Source organism: Corythoichthys intestinalis, chromosome 10 (assembly GCF_030265065.1).
Source record: "Corythoichthys intestinalis isolate RoL2023-P3 chromosome 10, ASM3026506v1, whole genome shotgun sequence".
NCBI classification, from domain to species: Eukaryota; Metazoa; Chordata; class Actinopteri; order Syngnathiformes; family Syngnathidae; genus Corythoichthys; species Corythoichthys intestinalis.
This window is the reverse complement of record NC_080404.1, coordinates 37,354,220-37,377,460: the sequence shown is the minus strand read 5'-3', so window position 1 is coordinate 37,377,460 and position 23,241 is coordinate 37,354,220. Positions and strand designations below refer to the sequence as shown.

Genomic DNA, 23,241 nt, shown 5'->3' with positions numbered 1-23,241 from the left:
ACATAACACTGTGCTGACATTTTAATCTGTTTGAGCAGGGCATGTGCGTTAATTGCGTCAATTATTTTAACGTGATTAATTTAAAAAAATTAATTAACGCCCATTAACGCGATAATTTTGACAGCCCTAGTTCATAGTTTAAGAAATTCTGGGATTTACGCATTTATTTGCAAGAATTTTCAATTTAAAAAGCTCTTTGTTTTGTGATGGCCACCATGTTCGATTTTGTATACAATAGTGTAACTTTACATTCAAATATTCAGGTGATTTTCGGCCAACTGTCGTTTTTTTTTGGCAAAAAATCTTGTAATTTAGACATTTCTCCGTCCATACAAAAAAAAAAAAAAAAAAAACTTGGCTTTTATGTGAATTATTTGATGTAACATTTCAATCTAAAAACGACGAGGGTCAGATAACCGGCAAACTGTGCTGAGAGAATGGTGACATCGGAATTCAACCTAAATAAGTTGTGATTGTGTATAGAAAAATGCAAAATTTGCTTTTGTTGAGAAAAATCAAGATGATTCTTCATGCTTTCCTCAAGTTTTAAGTTTTTGATGTGGAAATTAGCTCTTGAAAACTGATGTAAAAATTGCACGAAATAAAAAAAAAATTAAGGTGCTATTTCGGGCAAAAACTTCTATGATATGTTAAATATTGCTATTGATCCTGAAAACACAGTTTAGGGGATTATCTCTGCATTTAATGATTTTTGTGCATCTCGTGTAAAATCTGAGAATTTTATAGCCATTTTAAGTTTTGTTATACTTATATAAAAAATAATTGATCAGGATTTTTTAAAAACGACTTTGAATTTTTTGATTTCCGCTGCTAATGGAGACTCGTATATACCAAAGGGAGGTGCTTGTTTTGGTTCTAGGTCGATAGCGGCTTTAGTTTTGAAAATATATGAATTTCAAGTTTTTGAAAATAGGCCCCCTACGGAGCGGCCCTGCGCCCCGTTTCCTGTCACCTGATAGTGAAGTCTATGGCTGTGCAACCTAACAAAAATAGAGTAACAACATGATGTGTAGCTAACAAAATTAATGAATATGGAACTTGTAGGAAAAATGTGACTCCTATTAAATTTCTTTCATTGCTGCTTTAAAGAAGGAAGACAATTCTTTCTCGAACAGTTAATGCATAGCATTCTGTTTAGCTAGCTACACAAATGCATGGAAGCTAGGGTGACCAAACGTCCTCTTTTGCCCGGACAAGTCCTACTTTCACGTAGTATCCTCGTGGCCCGGGCGGGTTTTATAAATTCTTAAAAATGTCCGGTTTTTATGATTTTTCACGGGACCAATTTGAAGAAAATCCCTCCGGCCGCTGGGTGGCAGCGCCTGCCTGCGATGACATGGCTCATAGTAGTAGGGAGGGAAGGAATAGTTCTTCTTGTTTTTGTTGGCAGTTTACCCCTATCATGAGGCGTTACCGCCATCTACTGGGTAGACGACTTGGCCACAACACCTGAAGTTTTTTACGATAAATACGTATATAATGGGAACTGTTGACTTTAGTCGGAGCTTTGACTGTAAAATCCCGTTTGGTGTCACATCGTTGCGCTGCCGATGATTGTAAACTTTTATAGCAAAGTTTGATTTTTGCCTCAGCTAGCTATCAGTAAGCTAAACCGCGCTAGGCATTATGGGAAATGTAGTTTTGAACTGCTACGTTTGGAAACATGCTGGTTGAATGGTTTGTCAGTTTATTTCGGTTTGTGTGCAATCTAGAACACTGAATGAGAATATCAATTGAATGGGAATAACAATTTGTCAATGACAATTGTCGTGATAGTAATTTATAAAAATGTTTAGTTGGCACACAGCCTACTGTGTGTATGTTTATTGACTGGACTACATTTCTATGGGTCTGCATGATATATTATACATATACTGGTACATATTATATATATATATATATATATATATATATATATATATATACATATTATATCGCGTTAACCGAATATTTTCCGTCGTTGACCGGTTTTTTAAAACGGTGACGGAAAAAACTGAAGTCCATCCGTCATTTTGACAGGTTGCAATTCACACCCCAGACCACTGGGTGGCGAGTGAGCATATTAATTAGCTATTGTCTCTCTTGATGCATGACGTCGTTGGCCTTACTCGGAAAAATGTCAAGGCAACTGAGTGTTTGCCTGGCACTGCCAGACTGTTCTTCCTGTATTTTTCAAACACGGAGAGAAAAATCTGGGACACAGCCTCTCGAGTAGGTACAAAATCAATCGACAAATCAGATTTGTTTATTTGCGTGACGTGTTCTTCACGAGCAACGTCACTCTTGCGCGCCGAAAGTCGTCTCTACAACAACACGGATGGCGGGAGAGCCGAGAATATGTTCCAATCCGCGGTAAATTTAGTTTTAAATGAGCTAAAACACATCGACACGAGACATTGACAACAGTCTGTCTCGAACTAGCCATGTTGAATAAACTCCGTTCTCCTCGTATGTTTACTTCCGCGCGCAAGTCCCTCGTCCTGCCCTCATCGCTTCGCTAATGGCACGTCTGCCCGTCGCTGATTGGTGCACTCCGCTGTCTGTTTGCCTCTTGTTAAGCTTGTTCAGACAGAATATTAATTAAAAATGAATGAAAACTAAATACTATTGAATATGTCATTATTATCATTTTAAAAATGTAAGTGACGGGTAAAAATAGATTATGACCGGATTTTTATGACACTGTCAGTCAAAATGACAGACAACGAAAAAGTCTAGCGCAACCTCTGATATATATATATATATATATATATATATATATATATATATATATATATATATATATATATATTAGGGCTGTCAAAATTATCGCGTTAACGCGCGGTAATTATTTTTTTTAATTAATCACGTTAAAATATTTGACACAATTAACGCACATGTCCCGCTCAGAAAGTATTCTGCCTTTTGGTAAGTTTTACAGCAAGACTTTTTGTGCTGTCCAACAGCGAACTCTTGTGGTCGCTTTGCGACATGGTTTATTGTTTTCTTTCCAGTTCATTATGGCTGCACGACGTCTCGGGCTGATAATGTTGTGCTTATATGATCCTTGGACAAGATTTGTCCGTAAGTATGGTTGTTGTAAAGAATGTACATATTATGTTAGTAAGCGAAATGTTATATTTTTTGTATGAGACGCTTTTTGTTTATGTTTAGTGAACCTGTATAGCGTGCTAAGCTAACGTTGTTGCTAATGCAATGCTTGTGTACTTTTTTTTTTGTAGTTTTACGACGGTCTAAAGAGGACAATGGTTTGAGGCCATTTTATTAATAAATCAGATGAAAAAGGAAGAAGTCTAATTATTAAGGCATCGTTCACTAGCTGTCTAGCTTTGGAAAAAGTAGACGCTTCGGAGTGAGGACAGCATAGAGAGATTTAAATGACAGTAGAGTGAAATGCCCACTACAGTCCTTTTGTACCGTATGTTGAATGTATATATCCATCTTGTGTCTTATCTTTCCATTCCAACATTTTACAGAATATATATATAATTTACAGAAAAATATGGCATATTTTATAGATGGTTTGAATTGCGATTAATTGCGATTAATTAATTTTTAAGCTGTAATTAACTTGATTAAAAATTTTAATCGTTTGACAGCCCTAATATATATATAATATATATATATATATATATATATATATATATACTTTAAAGTCTTTTTTTTTTTTTTTTAAACTGCATTTTTCCATCCACAGTAAGGGGGCACACTATATATTAAAGTGATATAGGCATCTTTGAGTTAACTTCGAGTAAAATTCAAGTATCTTGAGGCCGGGCTGAGTGTCCTCTTTTTTGGAAATCAAAATATGGTCACCCTAATGGAAGCCCACCTCTTTACTTCTAGTATCAGTTGTTCCAATTTGGGGATGAAATTTATAGTCTTTACAATGGAAACTTGCTCAGTGGAAACTCAAGGTTCATTTTTTTTAAGTGGAATGACTATTGGTTAGTCCTTATATGGATCTTTTGTTCTATCCGACCCCCCATCCCCGTCTATCTCTTTGTGTGTTCTAGCTTCCACCCACACATAGACTTTATGTGAAAGACATATGAGCAATCAAGGGAGCTGGCTTTTGGGTTGTTCAAGGCCGCAATCTCCACACAATGTTGTTCGCCGCATCCACCCTTGCTTGTCGTGTAACCAGAGCTCATCCCTGAGAGATAGTGATTTAAATATTTACAGGCCCTCCACGCCTCTGTGTTTTGACCCTTAACTGTTTGCTATGAACCTGAACTGCAGGTTAAGTAGAGGGGAAAGAGATACGCTCCGCAGCCCCGGGTGTCCGGGGAGGCGAAGAGAGGAGCGAACGCGCTGTTTATCGACAGGGCTGGTGAGAGTGTGCCGTGTGGACACGGTGAGGGTAATGAGCGCTGGGAGCTGGAGTGTAACTGAGAGGAACTGTCCTATCTCATGGCCACTGATTGTGGTGATCGCCTATTGAGTTCATCTAATGTCCTCGTCGGCAGACGCAAAGCGCAATCTAACACGGTTATAACAAGCTCGCCTCAATCCCGTCTCTGCTTTCCTATTAGCCGACGACTTAGGTGGAGTTTTGTCACAGAAATAACGAGGCGCAAGGATCCTCAATACCAAATATAAATCCTGTACTAATGAAGTGTCACCCACCTGGAACCATTCCGGCAAGTGTCGAGGTGGGATAGCTGCCTTGTCCCGTTGGGGGTACGTGAGGCGGGTAGCCCGGTAAGGTGGTGCTCGCCATGTCTCGACCTGTAATGACGCACAGAATGTAAGTGTTAAAAATTGACACTTGGATAACCAACTAATTCGAGATTCCAACACATTCTTTGTCTACATGGATATTTCCACAAAATATTTCTCAACTGAAGAAGTGAATTGAAACAGCAGCAAACAGGGTGCTTCTCGGCAGCCTGTCAGTTCTCTCCATCCCTGTCCTCCCAAACCATCAAAGCGTAGTAACGTTTTTTATTGTGCTTGGAATATAGTGAACTAATCAACCTTATATTATTATTATACCTGATGTATGATTCTATGATTTTTGAGTAATCATGTGGGACAAATTACGTTAATCGGAACTTGCTTAGTACAACTTCACTGTATTGCCGTAACATGCCAGGCACGCTAGCTAACGTTGTATATCGAGAGCCTGCATCGGACAGATCGCCATCAGTGTATCCCAGGACATCACGCACGTGACTTTTGAGTGAGCGTGTTTAAAAGGATGACGTTTTCTCATCAAGGACGTTAATAAGCCAACGATGTAAGCCGCTTTAAAACTGACAGCAGGCTACCGAGAGCACTCTCTGATCTCTCCTCCACATTCAGCCCTCTAATTAAATGTGACAGCACCAGGTCTGGCTTGATGAAGGGGGCACACAGGACACAGAGCCACAGGTCCAAAACAGGACCTAGCATCAGCCCCATGCCTCCGATCAGCCGCCCCTCCCCTCCCCAACCTTCTCCCCAATTTGGCCTCCTGTCGCCCCCTCAGACGTTGGGCCTGTCACGAGGCAAGAAGGTCCAAGAGGCCCATTGTTAAGCCCGGAGACAAGCAAGAGGTCATAGCAGGAGAAAAGCAGGGTGAAACAGGGGGAGAGGGTAGTTAGTGTTAATGAGCGGGAAGCAGCTTCTGTATAAACAAAAGTTAAAAAAAAAAGAAAAAACAGGCAAGTTTTTTTTTTTTTTGCATGCTTCTCCTTGGCAGATCCTGATAAATCTAAACTAAAGGGGTTAGTTATTCTAATTAAATGCAGAATGGATTGGGTTATATGGGCCCTTAAAGAGGTACCTGCTATAAATTGCCGGCTTGCTCAGAGGCTGTAGCAAGGGCCACGGGCAGTGTAGCCGGGAGCCTCGGGATCTACAGAGAGGCTCGACTGCTGGGGCAAGATGTCCACTAGAGACCAGTCCCTGACAGAGGAAGGGGTGAAGGGAGCAAAGGATGCCTCATGGGGCTCCTGCTTTGAGCACATGGAAGATGAATGTGATGGGTGGGAGTGTACTGGGTGGACAGACTAGGCAAAATCGTTTTCTAGATGTGATGTCATCATGTCAACATGCCATAACACACATACTCTGGTCAAACACTTTGTCAGGGACATGTGCATATCCTTATGCCATTTTTTGCAGTGTACGCCTGAATTTTCCGCTACATTTCCACCTTATATTTTCCTTGCTAGACTGGTAGCACTACTGCAATTGCATGACTTTTTTTATTATAATTTTTTTTTTTTACGATTTATTTCGATTTGAGGGCCTTGGTTCAATTTAATACATTATGTCTACAGCGGAAAACACAGAGAAGACTGAAAAAGCAGTTTCTGCTCTTGCACTCCTCTTTAATAGAAACTGCTATATTTTAAGCCAAAAAAAACCTGTTGTTTTTGATAGAACAATATGTCTATATGCTGCCATAGCAGATTCATGGCGCATTAAGCCCCCGAACTATTTTTAATTTGACCCCCGTTTACAGACGTCGTACCGCTTTGTTTCAACGCAGCCATAAAATGAAGGTAATTAATTAGGGCCCGAGCACTAGGCGTGCGAAGGCCCTATTGTTTTGCAAAGGATTATTATTATTATTCTTCTTTTTTCATGGCAAATGAAAATGGCATATTTGGAGGCCTGAACATGCACGAAAAGTCACCAAAATTTGCACATACGTGCGGCTTCGTGTAAATTTCGATAATCTTGCGTCGTTTTGAAAAAATGTCAAAAAATGGCTCAGTGGCGCCCCCTTGACCCTTAAAATTTTCAAGAAGGCCTCTCCTCTCAGGTTTTCAACGTAGAGCAATGAAATTTGGGGAGTAGATACCTTATGCCTAACTGTTCAAAAAAGCCTCTTGCACCCATATTCTAAATCCAACAGGAAATCGGATATTTTGGATCAAATGTGAAATTTTTATCGGTTCACAGTTGGAGTTTACATTTGGAGGCCTGAACATGCACGAAAACTCACCAAAATTTGCACATACATGCAACTTTGCGTAAGTTTTGATAATCTACAAAAAAATTTAACAAAATCGCTCAGTGGCGCCCCCTTGAAATTTTCAAAAAGGCCTCTCCTATTAGGTTTTTTCAACGTAGAACGATGAAATTTGGCGAGTCGATACATTGTGCAAAACTGCTCCAAAAAGTCTCTTGCACCCATATTCCAAACCCAACAGGAAGCCGGAAATTTTGGATCAAATGTGAAATTTTATCGATTTACATTTGAGACCTTGTCGCTGAAGAAAATAGTTGGATCGTCTTCAAAATTGGTCAGACTATTCAGGAGACATATGAGATCTTAAGTTTTCAAAATGGTGAGTTTTCACTCAAAGGTCTGACCTGGGCGTGGTCCCAAAGTCGGCCATTTTTGGGCAAAATACCAAATTCAGAAAGTGATTAAAAACTCCGTGATACAACGTTCAATCTTTTTCATTTCTAGCATGTATATGAGATATCCCAGCCTGAACACGACTGCATTGAAATATTACCCATTAGGCCTGGCGCCCCCTAGTGGGAACAGGAAATGGCCTTCTTTACGAGACAGGCTCCTCCTCCAAGGGAAAAAAATCTATTGACCTCAAACCTGTTTCAGGGGAGCCTCAAGACATGTGTTCAGGTGCCTGATGAAAAATATTGAGGTTTCATTGAAGCGGAGAGGTCCAAACTGGAAGTGAAAATGACCGTCAACAATTTGTCTCGCCAAAAACTTTGAACAGTCATAACTCGGCAGATATGTAACATATCTGCGCCAAAATTTCCGTGTTTGTTGAGAGTCATACCCTGAAGGTTCTTGTAAGGGTCATTTGCATCAACTCTACAGTGCCAACTAGTGGCGACAGAAAGAAGTTTTTAAAAAGGCCTTTCTTATTGGGTTTTTTCAACATAGAGCAAGGCAATTTGGGGAGTAGATACCTTATGCAAAACTGCTCCAAAAAGTCTCTTGCACCCATATTCCAAATCCAACAGGAAATCGGGTATTTTGGGTCGAATGTGAAATTTTCATGGGTTCACAGTAAGAGTTTATATTTGGAGGCTTGAATATGCATAAAAACTCACCAAAATTTGCACATACATGCGGCTTTGGATAACGTTCGATAATCTTGCAACGTTACGAAAAAATTTAACAAAATGGCTCAGTGGCGCCCCCTTGAAATTTTCAAAAAGGCCTCTCCATTTAGGTTTTTCTAACATAGAGTGATGAAATTTGGAGAGTCAAAACTTTGTGCAAAACTGCTCCAAAAAGTCTCTTGCACACACATTCCAAATCCTACAGGAAATCGGGTATTTTGGATTGAATGTGAACTTTTTATCGATTTACAGTGTGCACATTTTACACCTTGGCACCTAGGGAAATAGTTTGATCATTCTCAAAATTAGCGAGACTGTTCATGAGGCATATGAAATCTTAAGTTATAAAAATGGCCTGTTTTCATTCACGGGCCTGACCTGGGCGGGGTGCCAAAGTCAGCCATTTTTTCGCCAAAACACCGAATTCGGAAAATGACTGATAACACCCTCATACAATGTTAAATCTATTTTAAATCTGGCATGTGTGTGAGGTATACCAGCCTGAGCAGGACTGGATTGAAAATTTACCATTTGTGCCTGGCGCCTCCTAGTGGGAACAGGAAATGCCCTTTTTTACGGGACACACTCCTTCTCTAAAGGGAAAAAATCAGTCTACCTCAAACCTGCATAAGGGAAGCCTTAAGACCTGTCTTCAGGTGCCTGATGAAAAATATTGAAGTTTCGTTGAAGCGGAGGGGTCCAAACAGGAAAGTGAAAATGACTGTCAACAATTTTTCTCTCCAAAAACTTTGAACAGTCATAACTCGGCAGATATACAACATATCTGCGCCAAACTTCCTGTGCTTGTTGAGAGTCATAACCTGAAGGGCCTTGTAGGGGTCATTTGCATCAACCCTACAGCGCCAACTAGTGGCGATAGAAAGTCACTCGTTTTTCCAAAACATGTCCAGTTCTTTTCATGTTGGTCATTGTAGTTTCAAGACCTATTAAAATTCTTTTTTACGGCCCATGTCCACGTGTCTCTGTCTGTTGCCGTGACGACCCTTTGTTCGCCATTTAAAGGAAATATTTTTTTTCAGAGACTCAGGCAGCTTATAGAGCCACAATATTTGGCACACTTGGTCGAATTGGCCCAGTTAGAATATTAATTTTAGTTTTGAATAAGGGCTTGGCTGCACAGCTCAGTAGTGACTCCTTTTTTGTAGTACTCTCTCCAATAGGGGTTTTTATCTCTTGGGTGTGGGAATGTAAATAGGCGACTTTCGAGCATGTTAGGTTCTAATGAGATGATTAGAGAGGAGGATCTGCCACCACCCTGACCTGCACACAGTCCGAGTTGCGCTAGATTGCGAGGGCCCGTTCAGTCCTGCTTGCAGGCCTAGTTATATTTATTATTCAAAATGTCTGTAATTTTTAGCTTAGAACCGTTAATTGATGTTTAATATTTCGTTTAGGGCTGTCAAACGATTACAATTTTTTAACCGCGTTAATTATAGCTTAAAAATTAATTAATCGTAATAATCGCAATTCAAATCATCTATAAAATATGCCATATTTTTCTGTAAATTATTGTTGGAATGGAAAGATGAGACACAAGACGGATATACACATTCAACATACGGTACATAAGTACTGTATTTGTTTATTGTAACAATAAATCAACAAGATGGCATTAACATTATTAACATTCTGTTAAAGCGATCCATGGATAGAAAGACTTGAAGCTCTTAAAAGATGAATGTTAGTACAAGTTATAGAAATTTTATATTAAAACCCCTCTTTTCGTTTTAATAAAATTTGTAAAACTTTCAATCAAAAAAAAACAAAAAACTAGTAGCCCGCCATTGTTGATGTCAATAATTACACAATGCTCATGGGTGCTGAAACCCATAAAATCAGTCGCACCCAAGCGCCAGCAGAGGGAGACAAAACTCCAAGAAACACGAGTAACAAGTGGACATTACACTGTGCTGCAGAGGTTGCGCTAGACTTTTTCGTTGTCTGTCATTTTGACTGACAGGGTCATAAAAATCCGGTCATAATCTATTTTTACCCGTCACTTAAATTTTTGAAATGATGATAATGACATTGTGGTGACCCTTTGTTTGGCATAATTCACCTTCCGTACTTGTGTGTCCATTTGGCCGAGCGCGTTACCGGCTACGACAGTCACGTGACAGAGACACTTAAGAGCCGCGCACGGTCCCCTCACTATCCACTCGCTCTCGCTATATGATTGGCCGAAGAGCCGAAATGCTCTCCCGTGAAATGCCTGTTTAAAAATGTTCCCGTTGTTACTTCTTGCGTTCGCTTATAAGTGCCCATTTAAAAAGGAAAAGTGATGGATGATACTACACACAGAGCGTATTATTAACAAATGTTAAAGTTGTATAATCATATGGCGAGAATAAGGAACGTCACTGACAAGCGCAGGCCCCCGCGAGTGGATAGTGAGGGGAATAGGATAGTGCGCCTACAGCTAACAAGACTCTTAACATTGCATACCGCTTCAACATATTCAATAGTATTGTAACGTTGATAATAGTCAACCGTTGAATCAGATTGCAATTCTTTATTTGTGGAAATTTACTGAACAACACGACTGCTGTCTGCCGCAGCCAACGCTCATATCTCCCCCGCCAGAACAAACGTAAACACGGAAGGCACGTCCCTCGCTCTCCCGCACCTCCCTCACCCCTCTACGTCATGCGGTGCATTAAGGAACACATGCTAACACCCCCGCCACATTATAACTCGATTCGTTACAATATTTAGTTTTCATTCATTTTAAATTAATATTCTGTCTGAACAAGCTTAACAGAGAATCCACACCGTGCCATCACACATCAAGCAGATGAATATGTAACTTTTTCTCCGCAGTGACAAAAACAGATGACTGTGGCCCCAGTAGTTAGGTAGCCTACCATATGTAGCATATGGAACAATGAAATTAACAGTTCACCTGCTGTGGCCTGAACGTATTCTCACACTTTCCTCCTGGTGCGCATGGACTTGAATTGCGTGCCTGCTTGTGCAGTCCCTGTTTTTTTTACCTCTTTTATCAACACCATTGTCGTTTTGGGGCTTTTTGAAGAAACTTCGGACACTCAGTTGCCTTGACATTTTTCAGAGTAAGGCCAACGATGTCATGCATCAAGAGAGACAATAGCTAATTAATATGCTCACTCGCCACCCTGTGGTCTGGGGTGTGAATTGCAACCGGTCAAAATGACGAATGGACTTCAGTTTTTTCCGTCACCGTTTTAAAAAAACGGTCAACGACGGAAAATATTCGGTTAACGCGACCCCTGCTGTGCTGTCATTTTAATCTGTTTGAGCGGGGCATATGCGTTAATTGCGTCAAATATTTTAACGTGATTAATTTAAAAAATTAATTACCGCCCGTTAACGCAATAATTTTGACAGACCTAACTTCGTTAAAAAAAAAAAAAAAAAGACTTCAAAAAATTATTCACTCGCATATTTTAAACTTAAAAATTACGTCACAAATGCAAAAAAAAAATGGGGTCTGTAAAAAAGTCATGGATTTCTACCTCATAACTTTCGCTTAATTGTATTTTTTTTTTTTTGTTACTGTCGCATTTTCTCCGATATGTTAGATGATAAATAATCGGTCCAAACAAAGAAACATTGGAAAAAAAAAACGTTTAAAAGGGTAAATATATGAAAAAGAAAATCTCGACCACTCCTTGATGTCTGCGATTTCTGCATCGTTAATTTTATATTACCATGTTTCACCCACAAAATCCCAAAAGAATCCAGCTGTGGCCATTCACATCTGTGTCTTGACACCCAGTGATACATGCTACATGGAGTTTTTGGATCGAAACAAGGTAAGTACGCGATAATATCTCATTAAAATCATGGGGTCTTCAATTCTGCTCTTGCGTGCTCTCACCTCCAGTTAGGGTTTTGCTGTTTAAAAGTATATATATATTTTTTAAAATGCCCTCCTGCTCAAAAATATCTTCCCCCAGAAAATTGAGATTTTAAGCTTTCCAATAATGTATCACACGTGCATATCGGACAATTTTGAAATTTGGCCAAATTGGTTGTCTCAGAGCGGAACTTCAAGTCACCTGAGTGTTTTGCGCCATACGTTTAACACAATCAGTTACATTTCACCCAGAGCAATAAAAAATAAAAAGCTATTTTAATCTAATGACAAAATCTATCTTATCTAAAAGATAAGGAAGTTGATTGATTTTTCCCGTTATGATTCTATAGTTGCTTGACCAATCAACGTATCGTTCCAGATCAATGTGTCGTTACATCCCTAATCATAAGTAGAGAGGAGAGAATTTCTTATCTGGACATACTGCAAATAAAGCCACTGTATCTCATATTCAACTGTGCACAGTTTAGGGTCTTGTTAGAAAACCCACACGAGCCCTTGGAGAACATACAAACTAACCCACTTACTGACATGCTACCCAAATATCTTTATCTCTAAACTTTTCGGAGAGTATTTAAGAAGAATTTCGGGGCTGCTTTCTCCCAACAAATAACACAACGTTTGGCTAGCTCCGAAGCCCGCTCTTTGATGTCATTTGGCTGATGAGCACCGGCATCTTTCATTGGTGCCGACTTTGCCTCTGCGACCTATGCAATCAATGTACGCTCTGTGTCCGACTCTTTCCACGTCTGCCGCAGAGGCTCCTCTGTTGGCTGGGGCCTGCGGGGAGGGACGGTTCTTTCCCGACACCATGATAGGCTCATTAGCTGCTTCCCCACATCATTGTTGTTTTACAACAAGACTGTGTGTTGCGATTCCTCATTAAGATAAGGGCTGCTCTATGGAGAGGGAGATACAGCCCTGTCAGCACTATCAACCTAATGCCAGAGAATCAGGCAATGTAACTGACTGCTTTCCCATATAATCCCACAGTAGCCTTTCCAAATCTCATTTCTCCCTCTTTTGTGCAGCTGGAACAGTGCTGTGAATTCTGTACATACAAAGGAAATGCCGTCCTTTTTGTCCCGGTGATCAAATTATTACTGCGTGGTTGACGGATATATAGTAACGAGCGAGCTCTATGTTTAATTGGCCCATCCCAGTCTGTCACATTTTCTGTTCAAGAAAGCTCTTAAAGGATTATTGCAATAACTCTCCTGTCTTCAGCTAATTACGTGGTGTTCTTAACGCTTTCAAATTAGGCAAATTTCAAATCTGTGTGCTTAACATTATCTTAGCCATGATACTTCTCTTGGCAGGAATTACTGTAACATTCACCATGAGCTACATTATCACAGCCGCCCTGAAATATGAACACATTCAGTTCCATTGATAGTTTGGACTGGGGGGGAATAGAATTAGGGCTGTCAAACGATAATTTTTTTTAATTGAGTTAATTACAGCTTAAAAATTAATTAATCGTAATTAAATCAATTCAAACCATCTATAAAATATGCCATATTTTTCTGTAAATTATTGTTGGAATGAAAGGATAAGACACAAGACAGATATATACATTCAACATTCGGTACATAAGTACCGTATTTGTTTATTATAACAATAAATCAACAAGATGGCATTAATATTATTAACATTCTCTTAAAGCGATCCATGGATAGAAAAACTTGTAGTACTTAAAAGATAAATGTTAGTACAAGTTATAGAAATTTTTACATTAAAACCCCTCAATGTTTTCGTTTTATTAAAATTTGTAAAAATTTCAATCAAAAAATAAACTAGTAGCTCGGTTGTTGGTGTCAATAATTACACCATGCTCACTCCCCAAACCCATAAAATCAATTGGACCCTAGCGCCAGCAGAGGGCGCCAAAAAAAAAAAAAAAAAAAAGTAACAAGCGCACATTACACTGCTGTCATTTTAATCTGTTTGAGCGGGGCATGTGCGTTAATTGCGTCAAATATTTTAACGTGATTAATTAAAAAAATTAATTACCGCCCGTTAACACGATAATTTTGACAGCCCTAAATAGAATAGAATAGAATAGAATAGAGTAGGGCTGAACAATATTGGAAAAAACTGACATTGCGACTTTTTGGGGGTTTGCGATATATTGTGATAAATATTGTGATATTAAAACTAGAAACTAAAATTTTTATCAGATACCTTAATAGCTCTGTTTGGGAAGACTTTGGTGGATCACTATGACCACATTATATTCATTAGAGATGTCCTGATCCGATCATATGATCGGAAATCGGGCCGATCATGCCATTTTTAAGAGGATCGGAATCGGGCAAAACAGATCGGGTTTTTAATTGAAAAAATATATTTATGCCCGCACAGCCGCTCATCCTTTCTCCTGCTAGGCAGTGCGACTAAACTATTTTTTTGGTCACCAGTGCAGCTGGCGTTTAGTAATTCAAGTTAACGATGATTGACAGCTTTGTAGCTTTGATCTGGCCCGAGACGCCTCGGTAGCTCTACGATCAAAGGCACAAATGTGTTAATGATCCTTAAGTTTGGTACACGGTCTAAAGTGTGCTGTGGCAATTCATTCATTGTGGAAGTGAGAGGCTGTTGCCAGCAGCGTGAGCGTCAAAGCAAAGTGTTATCGGCTCGGTACTTGGAATCGACAGATTCTCAAAATCGAGTGACTCCGGCCAAGGGCGTAGATTTGGTCTCAACATTGGTAGGGACGCTATAACAGCATAACCTGCATATACAGTTTTTGCTGGGGACGAGACATTAATACTGTAAGACCAAACGAGATTGGGTGAACGGGGGTCAGGGCTACATTTCTCAGAATTATGCTGATGTGTTGCCTACGTAAAAATGAAAAAAGTTACATTTATTTTCATGGGGGAAATCCCACCTTCTTCATATCAAGGAAATTTACAGTGGTTGTGTTTTTGTGTGTGTGTGTGTGTGTTTTTTTATTATATTTAAGAAATGTCTGCATAGGCTGCAAATAAAATTATTTTTTCAATGAATGATGGAGAAAATAAATAAATATTTTAATCAATGAATAAATGCACAGTTGAATTCACGTTAACGCTAGAAAACACATACATTACAGGAGGACTCTTATCCCTAATCTGCTTCCTACTAGAGTTTTGCAGGTTAGCAAGTTCAAACAGTTTAATGTTATGCTCACTGTGATGCAGGTTGGACTTTCAGTAGCAAAATTAGTGGCGTGTGCCCCACCTCCGCAACATTGACGTCTACTTACAGTGGCTGCTGCTGCAGCTGGCCGAAAAAAAAAAAAAAAATCCTAATATCCTTCGTCTTTGAAAGCGGTGGAGGGAGCAGCATGTTGACATGTATTTCTGTCGGGGTTGTGTGAGTGTGCGGGCTTGTTTGTTCTAGTCATCAACCAATCAAACCTGCGTTTGAGGGGGAAAAAATTGACCATTCAGCAAGTGAAAAGAGGTAAATGTAAGTCTGAACATAATGAAAATACAGTAATTCACTTAATAATGGAAGGGTCAATTCTATTCTTACAACATATGGGAAGACACTATAAATTATTATCATTAATAACTAGAAACTGCAATTTCTGGAGAAATTACTCTGGGTCTTTGCTGTGTGGAGATACAGATCTTAGCCCCGCCCAGAGCTATCAATAGAATGGACAAACATGCCCGTCAATGGCATTAAACAAAGTAAATGCCATTAGAAATGAATGGAAAATTTGGACGTCCATGGCCGTCAATGGCAGCACCCTCCATAAGTGTTAATATAATTGTGGAAGTTCAGGGGACATGTCCTATTGAAATGAATGGGAAAAAATTTGGACGTCCATGGCCGTCAATGGCATCGACTTACATAGGCGCCAATGAAATCCAACTACATTGGCATCAATAGACTGGACAAACATGCCCATCAATGGCATTAAACAAAGTAAATGCCATTAGAAATGAACGGGAAATTTGGACGTCCATGGCCGTCAATAGCAGCACCCTTAATAAGCGTCAATGGAATCAGTTTTGGGCACATGTTGTATTGATATATGGCCATTTCCTGTTGATTTGTGGATTTTTAAAAAAAATTTTTCCCCATTGAAAATGAATGGGAAAAATTTTGGACATCGTCCCGGAATTTTTGACGTCCAAATTATGTGACTTGCTCAAAAATTCTAGGACTAGATACATTTTGAAAATTAGTTTTTTTTTCGAAGAATCGGCATTTACGACCGAACGGAAAATCTTTGGTCGTTCTAAAAATTCCCTGCGTCGTGTGAAAATTCCGGTCGTTTCGATATTTGAAGGGTGCCGATCGGTCAAATGGTTCGGGCTGCGCGGCGGAAGAAATCCCATTTAAAAAAAAAAAACAAACAAAAAAAAAAACCAGAATAACACTATCTAATTATCATCATTTATAAGCTTTATATAATTCAGATAAAGTTGCTTAAAAGTTGGTAGGGACAATTTGAGCATCCTGAAAAGTTGGTAGTGTTATGTCCCTACGTCCCTATGCAAACCTACGCCTTTGCTCCGACTCAGGTGCATAAATATATAATTGCGAGTATTCACACGCACGTCATGCGATGGGACTATTGCGCATGCGCACATTGCAATGGTGATGTTCAAACGATATATATTGCAGGCAGAGAATATAATATAATATAATAGATCTTTTGCTGTAAGCTTCTCACAGTTAAATACTGAATTGGATGTCTATTGCTTTCCAAATTGCACTTAAAAGTTCACTGCCAGCCCTGCTAGCCAAAATCCTGGAGATTTCTTGACGTCAGAAATAGGATCATTGACTGTCACCAGTCTCACTTCAAATGGACTGGACTTCTATCGCCGTCATTTATACTCGAAGTTCAATTGCAGACCAGCCATAGATTGCCCAGTTTAAACCAAACTTTGGTGAAGCTTCCCCACGTGCAGGCACTCTCAGGTTTTCTCAACAGCCAAGCAACATTGTCAAACAACTTACCGATACCGATGCTTCGTTCGAGATCAGTGAACTCTGAAACTAATCAGACGCTGTGTTGCTTATTGTCCTGAAGACGAGGCCGAGCACAGAGTAAAGGGAGCCTGTCAAATCACACACCCTGATGATGGAGATGGAAAATAAACGCAAGGTCCTTTGGGACCCGTCTCTTCAACAACAAGACTGGAGATGCTATAGAGTTCTCTCAAATCTGTCTCGGCAGCACAACCGACACCGCGTCCGCAGACCTCGTCAACCATAGAAATGCACTGTTAAGAACCTACCGCAGCCTTCTGAGTGATGTGTTCTTACATAGCTGCAATGGGCTTCTCTCAAGTGAGCTTTTCATCCTTAAACACACTCCAAGGAACTTGAGAAAACAAAGCATTTCCTGGCTTTTCCACCCATTTGATGTACGTGGATATAGTCATGATTACATACCTAATAATCAAGAACTCTTAGTTATCTCAGGTAAAATGTTCCCCAACACAAGTAATATAAATCCTGCATACTTAAGCAAAAGGACAAAACTTTCTTTTGCAGGTTTATCGTAATTCATCATGCAAACTTTATTCAAAGGTTAATGTGCTGTTGGCGGGAGGGTGGTGGCGGTGGTGGTGGTGGGGGGCATTTAAAATTAATCAGAGATCTAGGCGAGTGGAGACGAGCCTTTTGGGTCGAACATCCTTTGCAGGTTAGGTGTGTACTTAACAGATTATGCCCCTTAAAAGATTATCAGCCAAAATGACCTGGAACTATGTTCTTTCCACGACAATGTTAGGGGCAAAACACACGGGAGCCAATGATACAATACATTTTCCATGGAACAAGGCGAAAATTGCCAACCCTCTTGCCAATGACGTGATATAAAAAAATAGGAAATGCTTCTATTTCTGTCGCTGTCACCGGGCACTACAACCAATCAGCAACGGATTTATTGATCGACAAATCACCTGCGAAGACACAGGCCAACAGTGGCATTGACATCCACTCGCCCCACTTTGTCAACATGGAAAAACACAATTAATTTTTAATGTTTTTCTCGTATCTCTTGTACGTTTGTTATTCTTAAAAAAAAAAAAAAAAACAATGTTGACATGGAGGAGCGTGTCATTTTAGCAGTGTACATGTGATCAGCACATACTTTACGATACCTTTCAGCATGATTTCCGGAAGATAAATAAAGAGGCTGCAGTGTAGGTAATTGTTGGTGCTCAGAAAAGACTTTTTTAAAAATGCCCTCATAGCCAATCAGAGATGATCGATGACGCAAAGCCAGCAGGCGATGCAACTTGCCGCTGCAGTCGCATCGCACCCCGTGTGTTGGCTTTCAGCTCAACGGCGATGACTTTCACATTTTGCCATCACTCATCGCTCAACCTAGGAATTGACTAAGTACAGAATTCAACCTGCAACTACTTTGCCGAAGCTCACACCAATCAATGAAAATACCGTATTGGCCCGAATATAAGACGGTATTTTTTGCATTGAAATAAGACTGAAAAAGCGGGGGTCGTCTTATATTCGCGGTCTAGACATTATACCCATTCATGAAGCTAGATGGCGCCAGATATCATTGAAGCGATATTCTGTCATGACAGATCTCAGCTACTCTCAAGTTTAACCAGTTTGCATTATTTTATTGCAATTCTTTTTCCTTTTTCAGATTTGTTTCAAGACTACAGTTACATTTAGACTTCACTTTGATGGTTAATGCAGTTATGCATTCATTTACGAATGTGATTGCACTTTAGTTTACATATTTAAATGTTCATATATTAAGATTTGAACGAGGTAAAATAACATGCTTTTTCTCTCAAATATATTGTTAAAATCATTTGTTTTGGATGTACTGTAATTATTTTCTGAATAAAAATTAATTTGGTGTTCAAAAAGTCTTTTTTCAAACTTGAGTCTTGAAAAAGAGGGAGTCGTCTTATAATCAGGGTCGTCTTATATTCGGGCCAATACGGTACAGTAGTCTGAAATGGGACTAAAAGTTACATTTTAAATAAATCAGTTGTTCCCAACCTTTTTTTGACTAGTTTCATGTTGAGACATACTGTATGGAGCAGTATAGAGGAATTCTACTTGCCTTTACACCAACTGTTCCCCCACTTCGGGTCTTGTGGTTTTTTTGTTTTGTTTTTTTGTTACTGTTTGTTTTAGTATTTCCACATGCTTATAGTATATAGCATTTGTATTAAGGTGTAGAGTCGGTGCACGATAGCCGTTTCTCAATATATTTTCTTTTCTGTACTTCCACATGCTTATAGCATATGCATTAGTTTTAAGATGTAGAGTCGTTGCACGATAGCTGTTTCGCAATATATTTTCTTTTCTGTACTTTTGTTCTTGTGGACATGAAAAAGGTCATCAGTGTCACACCATGTTCTGTTCCATTTCAAATTCGCATCTGTCCGGTCACATATCCTAGATATATGGTCTCCCCTGACCCATTTCATCAAGCATGCATCGGTGGAGACTTGCGTGGACTTTGGGGAGGCTTGTGCCCCAGAATACTGCCTGCAATGGAGCTCACAACTTTGAACTTGTATGGAGAAACGGCTACTATCTCCCTTCCTTCTGTCTTCGGAAGCACATTATTTTAAGTGAATTTGCTAAGTCCAGGCTCAAGGAGTTCACAACTTTGAACTTGCTATTTCGTATAAAAAAATGGCCGATGTGTTGAGGTAGTTATACACGTTCAGGGTCCAGCGTCTGAAGATCATGTCACACTACACAATTGGCCTGAGAGTTGGAATATTGTCGTTTACAAGTGTCAGGTTAAATGTGCGTAAGAATTTTTATTCATTTAAGTTTGTTTTATTTCTGGCATGTCGCACTATTCTTATACTGAATATCAAATACGTATACCAAAATATTAAAAACAAACAAACAAACAAACAAACAAACCAAACCTTAAAACGGTTTCCGATTGGTAAGAGCACACACCAGTTCCAATATTTGTTTTCAAAAATTCATATATCCTTGTGGTACAGTAAGTATAGATCAAAGGTAATGACCGAACACGATAAAGTAAAAACAAATGGACATTTATGTTTTTTTTTTTTTTTTTTTTTTTTAGGTCATAGCTAATTTCTTTGTAATTCTTGTATTTTCTAAAAACCACTATCCAACATAGTTTTTTCCCATCTAAAAATAGTTTAAACCCAAATAAAACATAATTTTAAAAACAAATAGCTATCAAATCATCTGGACCAACCACAATCCTTGACTTCATCATCTTAACGTCCAGCCAGTGTGACATCAACAAACAGGCGATCAAAATGGGAAGGACTCCGAACATATTAGACCACCTGAACATCACCACCTGGTAAAGCGGCTCAAGTGTCATGATGTTGTCACCATTCATAACTCACAACTTTGACAATGAGTTCTTTTTAGCATGCAGTGGTTGTCCGCGTATTTTTGGACAAAATATTTTGCCAACAAAAATGTGAGAGTATTTTTTAAGCTTTCGATTCCAAAGGCCTGACTAAGGCCATGTCTACATGTAGCAGGGTATTTTCTACGGTTTGGCCTATCATCCACACACGTATGCATATTTAAACGATGGTCAAAGGTGGGTAGAGTAGCCAAAAATTGTACTCAAGTAAGAGTAGCGTTACCTCAAAATAATATTACTCAAGTAAAAGTTGTCATCCAAGAATGTACTCATGTACAAGTAAAGAAGTATTTGGTGAAAAGAATACTCAAGTAATGAGTGACATTGTGAGTAACTGCTTACAAATGCGTTTGATTTAGCACAAAGTTATCTATATGAACTGTTTTTACAGTATTACTGTACAATAACCCATTACATAACCACATTAAGCCAAAGAAATACCAAAAAAGATCATTGAATTTTGGCGAAAGAAAAAAATTACAGAAATGAAGCATTATTCGTCCAAAGAGCATGCGTGCCCTCTAGTGGAGAAAATAGTTCCTAGTTTGAATAGTGAATATTTCCTTCATAGTAATTAAAAGGATACCTCCAGTTTTCCATGGTCAAGCAGGCCAAATATAAACTGGGAGAGAGGTTTGAATCCACGATTTCAATTCATGTTGAGGGCAGCGCTTTCGGATTCAAATACTTAATTTTCTATGGTGTTTTAAAGACGCCACTTGATTGAACAGGCTGGCGCGATCATAGAACAGCAAGCTTGCGTCTGATTGGTATGGATAAGACATATGATTATTGTTGCGACGTCTCATTGGTGAAGTTGGTAGAGCTACTCTTGGTATTGCTGGCAAAAAAAATAAAAATAAAATAATAATAATAATGATTCCAATATGAAGAAGAAAGAGGAAAAATGTAACGACTCTTGTGTAGCCCAAAGTAGCGGAGTAAGAGTAACATTTTTTTCCTTCTCAAATCTACTCAAATATAAGTAAAAAGTAAGTAAGTACATTTTTCTCAGAGAGTTACTAAAGTAAATGTAACAGAATACATGTAACGCGTTACTACCTACCTCTGACGACGTTTGTTGAAAACTGTGCCCAGAGTGAAGATATGCGAATTCTGTGTTTGTGGCGCCATCATGTGGACACTGATAACCAAAGATTTAACTGTGGAAATGTCACTGACTAAATTTGTCCCTATGTCACACATGAGACCAATGTTTACATTTGGAGTGAATTAGTCAGGTGCTTTTTTGCTTCCATTTATTTACAAACTCTTGCAGTGCTTCATATTGAATAACACATGCAAAGGATTGGGGTATTATGGACAATTATTTTTCGCACATTCTTATGAATGTACTTAAAAATGAATGAACGCAGTTGGCTGTGCAAGCTTTATTTTCTACAGACGTGCTGGTGTGGATGTAATTATTATTATTTTTTTGGACGTATTAGGTCTTCGGTTTAAAAAAAAAAAAAAAACTGCTAGGTGTAGACATGGCCTAACTTGGGGTAAAAAAGGGGGAAAATTCTGCAACGTACTCAACCAATCAATCAGAGCAGACGCACCACAAAGACAATACGCTGAAAACACATTTTTCTATCATGAAAACGCCACGCTTTGCTTTTTCTGTCCAGCCTGAACAAACCATTTCTCCCACTCCCAGGTAAATAGAGGACACTTTCGCTACTACAACCTTGGAAGACAAACCTCAGCTATTCATTAATCATTCATCTTTAATAGATTATGCAAATTTCAGGACATAAAAATCAACAAGATCAATAACAGTGTGGATTTTAATTAGGAGCAGAAAACATTTCAAGAATGAATATAATCTCATTGCTGCTGCTCCGGTACGGGAGAATAATTTATTGATAATTGGATGCCAGCCTAAGTGAGCGAGGTAATTTAGTATTTTTTTTTCCACCAGACTTGGCGTACATTCCTATTTGCTAATATCATGCACTAACTACATGCGGCCGATCAATCATTGCTTAAAAAAATGAAGTCATAAAAGCAATCTGAAATGAACACCTCTGTCTAATGTTTTCAATGACCGTATCAAGGTTTGTTTGTTGACTTGAAACCAAGTTTTATCATGAAGCCTTTACATTCTATGCCCCCCGGGCCCCCCAGGTGGCTTGGAGGCCACCTGCTATGTGTATGCTCCCCGAAGCGAGACCGCTTTCATAGGAAGGGTCTGGTAAAAAAGAAAGGGGTGGAGGGCAAGCGCACCTTTCTTCTCCTGAGGCCCAACTTTTCTCGGGAAATCCGCCTCCCACATACTCAGGAGGAAAAAGGGGGTCTTTCTTTTCTGGGGGGGCTGCGGGGATCATTTGAGAAGGGCCAGTGCCGTTTTCAATCAGGTTCTCCTCGACTTTACTTCTCTTACGTGCACGTCTGCTTCACAATTATGGGAGTTTTAATAAAAAAGGGCTAGCTTATTCTTCCCAGTAAGCCTAACCTCTCAAGGGAATCATGACATTGGAACAATATTTCAGTCAACCAACAGCCATCAAAACCTTCATGAAGTCTCGGCAGAGTCGAGATATATATTACACCGCACCTGCTATCACTTGCTGACTCACAAGAGATGAGGGCTATATAAGGCAAAGACAAACAACTAGCGATATTTACAGGAATATATTCTTGATCATCTGCAAAAAAATAAACAAAAAACCCCCCAAAAACGACTAACGTTTAGCTGAATATTGTCGGTCAAATCCTCTGAAGTGTGGAGTAGATTTTTGTCAGTAAGAAAAAATATTAAAAAATATTAAAATTAACAAGGGTTAGGTTTAGAATAATGATTATTATAAGATCTTAGGGTTTTTTGATTGAAAGCAATTCATTTTTTTTCTAGTCACATCTAAAAGAAAGACATTGTCTAAAAATGGTTCAATATGAGGTGAAAGGTCTTGTTTCTCATGTATAT

At 39.1% G+C, this 23,241-nt stretch overlaps 1 protein-coding gene across 2 annotated transcripts in view; it reads right to left on the bottom strand.

Moving 5' to 3' along the window:
• Nucleotides 1-23,241, bottom strand: part of pax2a (paired box 2a) — a 78,718-nt gene that overhangs the window by 5,380 nt on the left and 50,097 nt on the right. For both annotated transcript variants that reach the window (XM_057848230.1, XM_057848229.1), the window contains exon 9: nt 4,651-4,752. In XM_057848230.1, the coding sequence (XP_057704213.1) occupies nt 4,651-4,752 (102 nt within the window). The remainder of the gene's footprint in view (nt 1-4,650; nt 4,753-23,241) is intronic.